The sequence below is a fragment of the Tripterygium wilfordii genome, chromosome 19, assembly GCF_013401445.1.
Source record: "Tripterygium wilfordii isolate XIE 37 chromosome 19, ASM1340144v1, whole genome shotgun sequence".
Taxonomy (NCBI): Eukaryota; Viridiplantae; Streptophyta; class Magnoliopsida; order Celastrales; family Celastraceae; genus Tripterygium; species Tripterygium wilfordii.
In genome coordinates, this window is record NC_052250.1 from 775,451 (window position 1) to 790,815 (window position 15,365).

Consider the following 15,365-nt stretch of genomic DNA (forward strand, 5'->3'; position numbering starts at 1 on the left):
AAGAAAAATATTTGTTATTAATTTGGAAGTTCAGCCTATTATATTATGCAATTCACTTATTCTTATGGGTGATGTGACATTTAGAGCATTGAGTCCATTCGCCACTCAGTAGCTCGTCCGACATCGCAACGGCTTGTGGCCCCACCCACTCGAGGCGTGTGCTACAATCTCTCCCTTAAGGGCTCACTTCCTAGTGAGTTCCACATCTTGAGCCTTAGAGTCTCTGCTCCGATACCATCTGTAACAGGTCCCCCCTCTACAATAGCAACACTTTGACCACTTTGAGGCAACCCATACTGGCCCGCACGGCTTTGTCTTCCTAGACCAACACCAGCCATACTAGTTTGAACCCAGAAAAATGATGGTAGTTAAGATGTTTGGCTTATTATATTCTATATTTCACTTCTACCCCTGGTCTATATGAGATTTACTGCACTAAACCCCGTTGCCACTCGATAGCTCGTGCAACATCATCAAACTTGACATTGCTAAGACTTGTGGCCCCACCCACTTAAGTCGGGTACTACATCCTTGGTATATGAAGGTTCCTTATTTAATCACTCATCTTCTTTGACTTTTTTGAGTCTTTATCCAGATAGCATTCTCCTCCGACCAAACCTCCAGTAACAGTATTTATCAGTTGAAAATGGTTTTCATATCGTAATTGGAAACCCATATGAAGGAACTAAAAGACTGAAGCAATAAGTAATCTGACTATTTACATGTATCAAAATCGGTTGCAATACAATATGACCCTAAAATTGAAATCCTGAATAGATTAGAAAGCGACAAAGAAATTTAGAGACTCGTTTTGAAATTGATAAGGAAAAAAGAGATTTAATTTTATTTTCAAAGACATTCAAGATAATGCAAATTAAACCCAAATGCATCACATTACACACAAAAGATTACTAGACATTGAAGGTAATCCCATATCCACTGAACTTCTCTTGTGTTATCTTGTCCAAACGTTGTGCCATTTCAAGACTCAAATGATTTTTCCAATCTCCAATCTCACCTTTCCTGAAGAATATGCTATTCTCAACCTCTTGATCGTTCCGACGATGCCTTCCCGTCTTGTTAACCTCCAAATTCCGTAAATTATCAAAGCTCGTCAGCTTAATAATCCGCTCCACCGCACCTTCATTTTCCTCAGTTGCAGAGAAAGGGTACCCTATGAACTCTGCAATCTTCTTCACGTAAAATGTTGTATCGCCAGTCACATTTTCATATGTCAAGAACAAAACATTTTGAGGCCTCTCTAGACTTGCCTTCCAATACCCTAAAACATGGTCCCAATAAGGCCCATAGATGGAAACTCCTTGACAAAACAACTCAAAGGCCTCCTCTAATGAAACAGCTTCTTTGTCTTTTGGAGTATGCTTCCTTGCAAAGTGCCATAGAGATACAAAAACATCTTTGGGTTCCCTACATATGTAAACAATCTTGCAACCATTAGTGATGATAGATTTAGGTAATGTATCATATGGTATGTGGGTGCCTAAGATGTCCAAATGTTGATCACCACCACCATGGCTTTGGACTAGTTTTGTTTCTATGAAGGGAACACAGTCATGAGGCTGTTTAGTGAGCAATGATGTTTCGGAGAAATCATCGTCGTTGGAATGACATCGATTCACGATAGAAAACGTCAAGGCTTTGAGCCAAGTCGTGCCACTCTTCGGAGCAGAGCTCACAATGACATCGCTAGGAAGAGGGTGGTAATGGTCCTGTGCATACATGGTTCCTTCTACATATTTAGGGTTACACCAATAGCCATTGTATAGACAAAGGTTATTGTGAAAGTTTTTCCAACCATCATGTCTTGGGAGAGTTGAGATGATCTCTCTATATGTTTCGAGTTTCCTCTCCATGGACATGTTTTCTGTGGAAGACGCTATTGGCATCTTTGATGTGGGGAGACAAGGTTGTAAAATTATGACCCAAGATCTCCTTCATATATAGATTTGTTAGGTCAAGCATTTTCATTCATTTACTTGCATTTCTTGGTACTATTGTAAATCCGATTTATATATCTAACTTTTAAGGACTTGCTTTTATTTTTGGATATATTACTTAATTCATGAATTTTATTCATTTGCTTGCCTTTTTGAGAGAGATGAGAATTGAAGGAGTAGGTGAGAAGGAGAAGAAAGAGGTGTGAGAGATTTGGGTTTAATCCATTTGAGGTATTGTTTATGCTTTGGGTCTAAGAGCCTCATGACTTTGTCCTTCAAAAGGCATCTCAAGTGTTAACACTCACTACACTTGTGGGCTCGGTTACACGATATGATGAGTATTGGAGACAAATGAGAAAAATCTACATAGTCGAGCAACTAAACGCAAGAGATCTAAGGGCTCTACAATTTAAAGAGTGTATAATTCTCATTTAATAGTTGGGAGTTGCGTCACATTACACCACACTTTTATATTTTCTACATCATTGATAGATTCTGGAGAATTCCAGAGTTCCCTCGTCCTAATGAGAAATGGGTACAAGCAATTGGTTGATATATACACATAAAAATAAATAAAAAATAAACTGTTTTGGGCCTAATGGGCGGGCTGAGACAAATCACTGGGCCCTTGGTATGGATAACCCGGGCCAAGGTTCTTGATTTTGCCATACTATATATAATCTAGGTTTATTCATTTTTCTAATCAAATTGCTGTGATTTCAATCTTTCCTTGAAAGTTCGAAGGCCTTATTATACTATTTTAATTTTCTTTTCTCCAAAAGATCTTCGATTCTTGTCAAAGAGAGAATCATTTTGTCATAGAGAATTATGTATTGAATATTCTTTTGGTCTCCCTCCTCATCATAGTTAAAGACAAATTAAAAAAAATTGATCAACTCCTTTTCCTATGCTTGGTTTCCAAGAAATCAATGCAAAAAATATTCATTTCATTATTAATGGTAAAAAAAAGTACTAACAAACATCATTAAAATTGAAACATAAACTTGGTTTGAATTTTCTTTTATTTGAAGTTACTAGCAAAGATAATATTTATGGTCCAAGAGTCAAGACAATAGATGAAGAAGAGTATTATCTTTACCACTCTAACTAATTACTCGGGTGTAAGGAAGAGTATTATCATCATCAAGTAATAATCTCTTTATAAAAATGTAATCTCTTTTCATTTGTTGGACAAGACTTTTGTTACAAGAGTCATTTCATAATGACTGAACAATTTTTTCCTTCAAGAGAGTGATTTGTTGATAATGATTTTCAATTTGGCAAAGACTATGTCTATTAAGTCATATTTATTTGGTTGTTTCCTTATAACTTTCTAAAGAGTTTTATGGATAGTGACAACTTAAATTAAAGTGGACATAAAAATGCATAAATCGCGTAAAAAGATAGGTATATAATACATATATTGTTATCTTTTAGTAAGGACGCCTCTATTTTATAAAATTTATGGATCATTGTTTTTAAGTTGTTGGATATGATCAATTGATAAAATTAATATTGATTAAACGAATTTAAACCCTAGAATTCATATAACTCAAAACCCTAAAATTCTAAACTCAAAATTACTCTAAATTCTAAATCAGTTTTATTCTCAATCATTTCGTCAGATCCAACCGTTCAAAAGTAAATCTCGATAAATTTTATAAAAGAAGGACATATCGAAGAATTCATATATATATTGATATATGACAATATTCCACAATAACCCATAAAGTCAAGCACAAGGTTTGAATACAAAAACAATTGTGGGGAGGGCTGTTATTGGTACGGTTACCGTTACCAATCACGGAATACCGTTACCATACCAATTCTTTCGGTAATTCAAAAAATGTTACCGTTACCGTTACCGGAAGAGTCGGTATACCGATGGTCGGTATACCGATCGATCGGTAATGGTAAGTCGGTAATTGGTAAATTTACCAATTCTTAAAACCTATTTAAAAAAGAGAAGAAAAAAAATGCATCAAGTAGCATTGTGCTTAATAGTCATTGTATGAAATAAAAATGATAGATTAATGAGAAGGATCATTGTGCCATATGTGAATAAGAGAAAATACCTATCAATCGGTGAAAAAAAGAAAGGATAATTCACATAACATTATTCCAACAATCTATAACAGAAAATCTATTTTTAGTATCAGAAGTGTTTTAAACTCCATGACAGGAAAGCTAGAAGAAACAAGATAAATAAAGATAAAAGACCATAATGGAAAGGGAGAAAAACATGTAATCAATACCAACAAAGCATTTTGTTATGTAACAAACACTGCTTTAAAGTTAATGAAATTGCTACAAGTGATATATAAATGATAACCCTAAAAATAATCAATGGTCTAGATTAAATTAGATCAATCTAATGGTCATAATTAAATAAAACTAAAACTAAAACTAAAAATAATATTAATATATATTTAATATATATGTCGGTAATCGGGAAATTTACCGGTTTTGAACTTTGTTTACCGTTACCGTTACCGAAATCATCGGTAAATTTACCGTACCGAACAATTGGTAACGGTATACCAATCTTCTGCTATTTTCGGTAACCAATTCGTCGGTAATGGTATACCAATGGATAATTTACCATACCAGTAACAGCCCTAGGGTTATCAATGACAACCACAAATAAAAAACAAAACCAAAAGGGGTAATCTACATCACATGACAACACATAATAGCACTATCATTCTTGTTTGTATTGTTGCGAAGTCAGTTCTTGCTGCCCAAGGAACCAAAACACTATTTATTGGGAATATATATATATATATATATATATATGTATGTATATATATGTTTTTGACCCAATCTTCACAATTCCAAGTTATTATTGGGTTTAATTTTTATTAACATTATTTTTTTTTAAACGGAAAAGGGGATTCGAACACTAATAATGATACACACTATCATCGCCACTCCAACTAGTGACTAAGGTGTTTGCTAACATGATTTTATGTCAATGTTTTTCTATATATATGAGTATATCACCATAAACCATGAAGCAGTAACCCATGTAAACCTAAAGAAAATCTCCAATATTTTGAATTATTCCAACTCAAAATCAAAATCAAAATCAAAATGACTACCGTTAATTTTGCTGTATTTCAAAATTTCCTTTCGGTTTCAAAATCTAAAATAGGCAATTAGGTACACAAAAAAAAAATCAATATTTGTTTGAATGGAAAAAGCTGATTGAATAATCATATGTTAACTTTTTTCTAAGATCTCAAAGCTCACACATTTCTCGGAAAGATGGAACTTTTTTGTCTCACTTTAGCTGTAGTCATCGACCTCTCCGTTTCCTGAGCCTTGCCCACCACGCTTTTCCAGGCCACAGCGTCCTTCTTTGACTCTTCTCTCCCTGATTTTGAACAATACACACTCTCATTCTCATTTATGTATATATACACACACAGAAATGTGTTCTTTTTATTGGAATATATACCTAGCCATCCAAGGAGGTCAATACTGAACACTCTCCACATCTCAAAACCCCTCAATAATGGAGCTTTTTGATTCAACAAGGCATGGTATGCTAATTTTCTTCTCAAACTCGACCTCACTATTGTATTCAGGTATTAGTTTTCTCCTTGAACCAATTTTCCTACATGGGTTTTCTGGTTCGTTACACTTAGTTTTATTGGTGGGGTTGTTTTTGTCCTGGGTATCCAAGAAAATTACAGGGAATCGTGTTGAAGGCTCTAAGGAGAGGTTTAAGACTAGGAGGGTTTTGTGGTACAAACAGACTCTGGTTTGTTGTTTGGTTGTGTCAGTATTTGATCTTGTGTTATGTTTGTTAAGCTACTTCTATTGGTATAAAAGTAGTTGGTCCGATGAAAAGCTAGTGACCCTTTTGGATTTAGCACTTAGGACTCTTTCATGGGGGGCTGTTGGTGTTTATTTGCATACCCAATTCTCCAATTCAGGGGAATCAAAGTTCCCACTTCTTTTGAGAGTTTGGTGGGGTTTCTATCTGTTCATTTCTTGTGATTCCCTTGTTATAGACATTGTTCTTTGCAGAAATCAAGTGTCTTTACCCATCCAGTACCTAGTATCTGATATAGTGTCTGTCCTCACTGGTTTATTCCTCTGTTATGTGGGGTTTCCTAGAAATGAGGGTGAAAATACCCTTCTTGTGGAACCCCTTCTGAATGGTAATGTGAGCTCAGCTAATGGGGCAGAAGCTAATAAGTCGAAAGGTGGAGATATTGTAACCCCATATTCAAATGCTGGTACTTTTAGTCTTCTTTCTTTCTCTTGGATAGGCCCACTAATCGCCATTGGGAATAAGAAAGCACTCGACCTTGAGGATGTTCCTCAGCTTGCTAGTTGCGATAGTGTAGTTGGGGCCTTTCCAACTTTCAGAAATAAACTTGTGTCTGCCAGTAGTAGTAGTGGTAGTGTGACCTCCATGAAGCTAGTGAAAGCTTTGTTCTTCACAGCTTGGAAAGAAATTTTGTGGACGGTTCTACTTGCAATTCTCTACACTTTGGCTTCCTATGTTGGCCCATACCTTATTGACACTTTTGTTCAATACCTTAATGGCCGACGGGAATACAAAAATGAAGGATATGTTTTGGTTGCTATATTCTTCGTTGCAAAGCTGGTAGAGTGCCTCTCGCAGAGGCATTGGTTCTTCCGATTGCAGCAGGTTGGAATTAGAATGCGAGCTGTGATGGTGTCAATAATATACAACAAGGGTTTGACACTTTCTTGCCAGTCAAAGCAGAGCCATACTAGTGGTGAGATAATCAATTTTATGACCGTTGATGCGGAAAGGATTGGTGACTTTTGTTGGTACATGCATGATCCATGGTTGGTTCTTGTGCAAGTTGGTTTGGCCCTGGGGATTTTGTATAAAAATCTTGGGCTTGCAGCAGTTGCTGCTTTAATTGCAACTGTAATTGTTATGTTGGTGAATTATCCTCTGGGAAGATTGCAAGAGAAGTTTCAGGAAAAGTTGATGGAATCGAAAGATAATAGGATGAAGGCAACATCTGAGATTTTAAGAAACATGAGAATTCTCAAGCTTCAGGGGTGGGAGATGAAATTTTTATCGAAAATTATTGATCTTAGGAAAACTGAGGCAAGTTGGTTGAAGAAATTTGTTTACAGCTCAGCCATAACTTCTTTTGTCTTCTGGGGTGCTCCCACTTTTGTGTCCGTGGTCACTTTTGGTACCTGTATTCTTTTAGGAATACCACTTAGTTCAGGGAAGATCTTATCTGCACTTGCAACATTTAGGATTCTTCAAGAGCCAATCTATAATCTCCCTGACACAATTTCAATGATAGTGCAGACTAAGGTTTCCCTTGATAGACTTGCATCTTTTCTCTGTCTCGATGACTTGCAATGTGATGCTATAGAGAAGATAACAAGAGGTAGCTCTGACATAGCAATTGAGATAGTCGAGGGTCATTTCTCTTGGGACTTGTCTTCTTCCATTCCAACACTAAGAGATATAAATTTCAAAGTATACAATGGCATGAGGGTTGCTGTTTGTGGTACCGTTGGCTCGGGCAAGTCTAGCTTACTCTCATGCATATTGGGAGAAATACCCAAGTTATCTGGGACCCTCAGACTGTGCGGCTCAAAGGCTTACGTTGGTCAGTCCCCTTGGATCCAAAGTGGGAAGATTGAGGACAACATTTTGTTTGGCAAGGAGATGGACAGAGAAAGGTATGAGACAGTGCTTGAAGCTTGTGCACTGAAAAAGGACCTGGAAATCCTCTCATTTGGTGATCAGACAATTATAGGTGAGAGGGGAATCAATTTGAGTGGTGGACAGAAGCAAAGAATACAGATCGCTCGTGCTCTTTACCAAGATGCTGATATCTATATATTTGATGATCCTTTTAGTGCTGTAGATGCTCATACCGGGTCTCACTTATTTAAGGTAAACACTTTCCTTAGTATTAATAATCAAGTATATAGGCTCCTCTTTTGAAACATATATATTTGAATTTTGCATGACAGGAGGTTTTGCTGGGCATTTTGAGTTCAAAAACAGTGATTTATGTAACTCACCAAGTGGAGTTCTTACCTGCTGCTGATTTAATCCTAGTAAGCAATTCACATGTTACTTTCTACCTATTTGTTTTGTATCATAAACTTAATAACCTCAATAATGCTTTTCTATTGGAGAACTCAGTTGATTCCTTTGATATAGGTCATGAAAGATGGAAGGATTACACAAGCTGGAAAGTACAATGAAATTCTCAATTCTGGACCAGACTTTATAGAGCTTGTGGGAGCGCATAAGAAAGCTTTATCAGCACTTGATTCCGGTGAGGGAGAGCCAAGTTCTGAAAAAGAGATTAGCAGGAAGGGAGATGATGTGATGAGTAGTGCAAATGGGGTTGCTCACAAACAAGAAAACAAAGATTTACAGAATGGTGCAGCAGAGGACACAGCTGGGCCAAAAGGTCAGATCATTCAAGAAGAAGAGAGAGAGAAAGGTAGAGTTGGATTTTCAGTCTACTGGAAGTATATCAGAATGGCATATGGAGGAGCTCTTGTTCCCTTTATATTACTGTCACAAATCCTCTTCCAAATTCTTCAAATCGGTAGCAATTATTGGATGGCTTGGGCAACTCCCGTGTCAGAGGATGCGAAACCTGTCGTTGGGCTTTCCACATTAATGCTTGTGTATGTAGCTTTGGCTATTGGAAGTTCTTTCTGCATCCTTTCCAGAGCTACACTTCTCGTAACAGCTGGGTACAAGACAGCCACTCTCCTGTTTAATAAAATGCATCTGTGCATTTTCCGCGCCCCCATGTCCTTCTTTGATGCCACACCTAGTGGGCGAATCCTTAATAGAGTAAGTGAAAATATGGATCTATTTTATATTATTCATTGATTTATTCTACATTGCATGTAAAATGCTCTTCCTCTATTTTCTTTAACAAATGCCCTTTTACCCTTACAGGCGTCTACTGATCAAAGTGCTGTGGATATGAACATTCCATATCAGATTGGGTCCTTTGCTTTCTCAATAATCCAGCTCCTGGGCATCATTGCGGTAATGTCTCAGGTTGCATGGCAAGTGTTTATTGTTTTTATCCCTGTGATTTCGGTGAGCATCTGGTATCAGGTGATCCTCGTGATCCTTTAGAACTTTTGTTTTGAAATTTCGTATTTGTACTTGAGATTATTATGTTTGTTTGCCATAAGTGAAGAGTTTTGAGAGTTTTAAATTATGCAGCAATATTACATACCTTCTGCTCGAGAACTTTCAAGATTGGTTGGAGTGTGCAAAGCTCCAGTGATACAACATTTTGCTGAAACCATATCAGGATCAACCACTATCAGGAGCTTTGATCAAGAATCAAGATTTCGTGAAACAAATATGGAACTAGCAGATGGATACTCTCGGCCAAAATTCCATATTGCCGCTGCAATGGAATGGCTATGCTTCCGCCTGGATATGTTGTCTTCCATCACGTTTGTTTTCTCTTTGATTTTCTTAATTTCTATTCCGGAGGGCATTATTGATCCAGGCAAGTATAGTTCCTGCACCATATTTTCCGTTGTTATCCTTTAAAGTAGTAATAATCATATGGTATCATGTGACATATTCTTCCTCTTCCTATTTTGAAGGTATTGCGGGTTTAGCTGTGACATATGGACTCAATCTAAATACGCTACAAGCTTGGGTGATATGGAATCTTTGCAACCTGGAGAACAAAATTATATCGGTCGAGAGAATAATCCAGTACACTTCTATTCCCAGTGAACCTCCTCTTGTCATAGAAGAAAATCGGCCAGACCATACTTGGCCATCACAAGGAGAAGTTGATCTTATTGATCTGCAGGTCAGGTATGCCCCCCACATGCCACTAGTTTTGCGAGGTCTCAAATGCACTTTTCCAGGAGGAAAGAAAATTGGCATTGTTGGGAGGACGGGCAGTGGGAAATCAACTCTTATACAAACACTCTTCAGAATTGTTGAACCTGCATCTGGTCAGATTAGGATAGATGGCCTCAATATCTGTTCGATTGGACTGCATGATTTGAGATCAAGACTAAGCATTATTCCCCAGGATCCAACCATGTTTGAAGGTACCATCCGCAGCAATCTGGATCCCCTTGAAGAGTACACTGACGAACAGATTTGGGAGGTAGTTTGATTATGTTTTCGTAGCATCTAAGATAAGTAGTTGAAAGATAGGCATTGCTGACATATTTTTAAACTGTTTTAGGCTCTGGATAAGTGCCAATTAGGGGATGAAGTTAGGAAGAAAGACGAGAAACTAGATTCGACAGGTTTGTTCGTTTCTCGTATCTCTTGGAAACTCAATTTTGGCTGCTGATTTATATTTCATAACTTTCATTGTCAATTCTGCAGTAACCGAGAATGGAGAGAATTGGAGTATGGGTCAGAGGCAACTGGTCTGTCTAGGCCGCGTACTACTCAAGAAAAGCAAGGTCTTGGTGCTTGATGAAGCCACTGCTTCTGTCGATACAGCTACCGATAATCTAATTCAGATTACTCTCAGACAACACTTTACAGACTGCACTGTCATAACCATTGCACATCGAATAACTTCCGTTCTCGACAGTGATATGGTTCTGCTTCTGACTCATGGTTAGAATCACCAAAAGTTAACACTTTAAACCGTTTTCCTGTAAACCCAGTTGCTTTTTTCACTTCCTTGATGTCTCTTTTCTTCTTGAAACAGGGCTTATTGAGGAATATGACACTCCAACAACATTGTTGAAGAACAAGTCTTCATCTTTTGCACAACTGGTAGCAGAATATGCAGCAAGGTCTAGTTCGAGCTTTTGAGAAGTCGACTTCTGACAATTGAATGAGTAAATCTCACTCTCAGCTCAGATGTCTTTCTTGATGATGAAGAAAAATTTAGGTTGCATGATCTGCTTCAGACTCTGAATATGTATTCTAGTGTCTGCAATGTATCTTAGGAATTTAGTGTTAAGAGTTAGTGTGATGGTATGCTTACAAGTTACAATAAGGCCCTAAATAAAATCTTAAATCTTTTTCTTTTTAATTTCTTCTCATTCGGTAGTACAACAATTTTTTACATCTCAGTCAGTCATCAAGGTCTTACAATCATTGTGCAATCCTTTTAGGCTTTGAAGCTATCTCGGGATTGAGTGTAAACTTAAGCAAAAGTGAGATCATCCCTTTGGGTAACACAACAATGAAGCCATCGGTTGTAAGGTTAGCAGCCCGCCTTCAAATTTTCTTTGGGCTTCCGTTGAGTGCAAAATATAAAAATCAAAATATTTGGAATCTCTTGGGAGAAAACTTTTACTAGAATCTTTAGGTTGGAGGAGGAATTGTCTTTTAAAAGTTGGAAGGTTGACACTTATTAAAAGTACCATCTCTAATCGCCCTGCTTATACATTGTTTGTTCGATTATCACCATGAACGTGAACAATACCCTTCTAGCCACGCACTAGGCCAACTTACCTTGCTGTCATATGAGAAATTTATGCTCATGTGGGCTTGACGGCCTAAATTTAGTTTCATATCGGATGTCAAAGGATAAGTTTTTATGTTGTCGTTCTAGGTTTTTTTTTTTAAAAAAAGAACCCTTTAGACCCCTCAACAATGACAAAATCCAAGCGACAAGCTTCCAAAATTAGATGTTGAGAGGCTGTTTTTGCCAGTAATTAAAATGTTGGTCATGGACAACGACTAGAAAATCAATGACTTGGACATATTAGTTATTTTGTGCAGAAAATCACTATCGATAGAGATTGAAACTAGTCTCCTTTCCTTGCCCTCTTATTAGGCTTAAGCCAGGTCCCAATCTCATTTTTATATCAATATTCAGGTAGAAGAAAGGTGAAGATATCAATGCATTTTAATAAGGTGATCAAAGACTTAATGCTGAAAACCAAAACAAGAACTACGTGTTATATATATATATATATATATATTCATCTTCTTTCTTCATCATGTACAACAATCATCTCCAAATGGAACAGCTGATATGGTGGCTCTGTCAAATCATCAGCCTGCTGCTTGTGTTATTGTTGAATCTTCAATTTCATTTCTCGTCATCTTTTGCGTTTTCTGCCAATAGTTCCAGTACTCATCTGTGCCTCCGTGACCAGAGACTTGTGCTGCAAGAACTCAAAAACACATTTTCCATAAACAGTGATGCTTCTGAAAATTGCGAATATGGTTCTTATCCAAAGACACAGTCATGGAAGGAAGAAAATGATTGCTGTTCTTGGGATGGCGTTACCTGCGATGTTTTCAGTGGTCATGTAATCGGTCTTGACCTCAGCTGCAGTAGGCTTCGAGGGTCTTTATCTTCCAACAACAGCCTCTTCCGCCTTCGACGCCTTCAGAGTCTCAACCTGGCAGGCAACAATTTTCTTGGCTCCAGCATTTCTTCCAAGTTTGGCGAATTCCAGAGTATGATGCATTTGAACCTCTCTTATTCTTCGTTTTCAGGCCGCGTGCCATCTGAAATCTCTTATCTATCAAACATGATTTCTCTTGATATCTCTTCTGATCTATTGATGGTGCTTGAAACACTTACATTGAAGAGGCTAGTTCAGAATTTTACTTTGGTACAGAAACTTGCTTTCAGTGGGGTGGACATGTCTTCGTCTGCAACAGTTTCCTTGATGAATCTGTCATCCTCTTTGAGATATCTTAATCTTGATGATTGTGGCTTGCGAGGAAACTTCCCAGAAAACCTTTTTCGCCTGCAAAACCTTGAGTTTCTGTTCTTAACAGCTGGTGAGGAGGGCTTGATGGTTGATCTGCCAAGCTCAAACTGGAGCAGTCCTTTGCAGTACTTGCTACTTGATGACATATCTTTCCCATTCCAACTCCCTGAATCAATTGGCAATTTGAAGTTCTTGAAGTACTTTGCTCTTTCCACCATTAATTGCACCGGAACTCTTCCTGCTTCTATTCGGAACCTTACACAGCTTGAAGTACTATCGCTTTCAGACAATCAACTGTCAGGTCCCATTCCTGATATTTCCAATCTTTCAAAGCTAACATTTCTCGACTTGTCAGGTAATAATCTCTCATTCACCACAAACACCAATCCGAATTCTACGATGCCTAATCTACGTAGTCTCTCTTTACCTTCTTGCAACATCACTGATTTTCCTAATTTCTTAAGAGACTCGAAAGATTTGGCGTCATTGGACCTTTCGAACAACAGAATCCGAGGACCGCTTCCTGATTGGATGTATGATGTTGGTGTTTATTCACTGTCTTATCTGAATCTTGCTCACAACTTTATCACCAATGTAGACAGACTTCCATGGAAGTCTCTTGAAGCTCTCGATCTTCGATTCAACTCCCTTCAAGGGCTGCTACCGGTTCCTTCATTTACTGTTGAGGTTTTCATGGTCTCAGCTAACAAACTAACTGGACCATTACCTTATTTGATCTGCAATGCTAGTCTCATGAAAGTGTTTGATATCTCCAAAAATAACTTGAGCGGTGCAGTTCCTGAATGCATTGGAAGCTTTAGCAGACGTCTGTCGGTTTTGGATTTACAGATGAATAACTTTCATGGCAAGATTCCAGGAACATTTTCCAAGCACAATGTCTTAAGAACTCTCAATCTCCATGGCAACAATTTTGAAGGACCTTTGCCAAGATCAGTAGCCCATTGCGAAATGCTGGAAGTTCTAGATGTTGGAAACAACAAATTAAACGACATGTTTCCCGACTGGTTGCAGACTCTCTCAGAACTGCAAGTACTTGTCTTGAGGTCCAACAAATTCCATGGTTCCATTCCGGACTGCAATGGATCTCATTGTTTCCCAAAGCTACGAATATTCGACATCTCGAACAACAATTTTGTTGGTCCTCTGCCAGCCAAGTATATCGATAACCTTAAATCCATGATGGATAAGGAAGGTACTCGCAGTTTGCAGTATATGGAGAAAGGTTTTGATTTATATCACGATTCTGTGTCTGTAACAATGAAAGGGTTGGATTATAATTTGGTGAAAATACTAACGACATTCACGACCATCGACTTCTCGAATAACAAGCTTGAAGGAGACATACCAGAAGTCATTGGCAAGCTCATTTCTCTCAAAGGACTCAACTTCTCTCATAACAACCTCATCGGTTTTATCCCGTCTTCCGTGGGAAATTTGAGTAGTCTCGAATGGTTAGATCTATCATGGAACAAACTTATTGGTGAGATTCCTGGAGAATTGGCAGAGCTGAAACAACTTTCACATTTGAACCTCTCAGAGAATAAGCTTGTAGGAAGCATACCATCTGGTTCACAGTTAGTTACATTTGACAATAGCTCATATGAAGGGAACTTGGGGTTGTGTGGCTTTCCGTTATCGAAGAAATGTGGCGATGAAGATCATGATCACATCCCAGAAGGAGAAGGAGAGGATGATTCTGGAAATGAATTAGATTTGAAAATAGTAATGATGGGTTATTGGAGTGGACTTGTGTGTGGATTGTCTCTCGGATATATTACATTTTCATCAGTGAAACCACGGTGGTTTGCCCGAATCGTTGAAGGGAATCAAGCCAAGAAAGTGAAAAGAAAGTATCAAAGATGTCAAGGAAGAAGAAAGTAGAATAGTGTAGATTTTGCAGTATCTGGTAATGGCTTTTGTTAATGACTGATAGCATATCTATCTTTTTATTTACATTTCTACAACAACCAATAAATTCTTGCTTGGAAAGTACCAAATCGGCAGCATAATTTAGAAAAAGTGCCGAAATCAGTACAGAAGTTTCTTTCCCAGACAAGCATACACAGACAAATATGAACATAGACAAGCATACACAGACAAATGTGAAATTTTCGTATGGGAATACTCACAGAATTTAGACCTTAGACAATGAATATCAAAGGAAAGGGTTTGGACAAACAATAACAAAACAGTGATCAAACACCAAATTGAATATATGCCTTAACCACCTCGGCTGCAACAATTGATATTACATCCATAGACTATGTTCCTGAAAAACATATTTCATTATATTATCTACAATCTTCAATTATGGTTTTTTTTTTAAACCTAGAAGGACAACCTACAAATTCGGCTTTTGTACATCCGATATGGGCATAAACTCAGGTGTCAAGTCCTCAGACACATAAGTTATAAGTTTAACTTGAGCCAAAGCCCAACACATGGCCACAAAAATATTATTCCCAATGAAAATCGAATTCAGGACCTCTCGAGTCTATATGGTTTGACCCCAAAAAAATTCACCAATGAAAATGTCACTCAAGTGGTTAGTATTCAATTATGTTGACCCCTTATTCTCCCTAGAGTGGGATATGGGGTTTCCAAATGTCATCTCAAAACTATTCAAAGTTACACAAATCCTAAAAACAATACCACAACTACCTAAACAAATACAATAGATATGTATAAGGGACGCTCATACTCAAACTTGAAGAAAAG

The 15,365-nt window shown here is 37.7% G+C and overlaps 3 protein-coding genes across 3 annotated transcripts; 2 read left to right on the top strand and 1 right to left on the bottom strand.

Moving 5' to 3' along the window:
- Positions 1–911: 911 nt before the first annotated feature.
- On the bottom strand, positions 912–1,880 carry LOC119986118 (flavonol sulfotransferase-like). The gene has a single exon (XM_038830669.1). The coding sequence runs from the start codon at positions 1,878–1,880 to the stop codon at positions 912–914; it is 969 nt and encodes a 322-aa protein (XP_038686597.1).
- A 3,391-nt stretch (positions 1,881–5,271) lies between these two features.
- On the top strand, positions 5,272–10,984 carry LOC119986296 (ABC transporter C family member 3-like). Its single transcript, XM_038830874.1, has 9 exons — positions 5,272–7,869; positions 7,950–8,036; positions 8,143–8,793; positions 8,902–9,066; positions 9,178–9,472; positions 9,573–10,093; positions 10,175–10,238; positions 10,321–10,560; positions 10,655–10,984. The coding sequence occupies exons 1-9, from the start codon at positions 5,476–5,478 to the stop codon at positions 10,759–10,761; spliced, it is 4,524 nt and encodes a 1,507-aa protein (XP_038686802.1). The 5' UTR covers positions 5,272–5,475; the 3' UTR covers positions 10,762–10,984.
- A 937-nt stretch (positions 10,985–11,921) lies between these two features.
- On the top strand, positions 11,922–14,600 carry LOC119986121 (receptor-like protein 9DC3). Its single transcript, XM_038830670.1, has one exon. It carries the CDS (start codon positions 11,922–11,924, stop codon positions 14,526–14,528), a length of 2,607 nt encoding a protein of 868 aa, XP_038686598.1. The 3' UTR covers positions 14,529–14,600.
- The last annotated feature ends 765 nt before the right edge of the window (positions 14,601–15,365 follow it).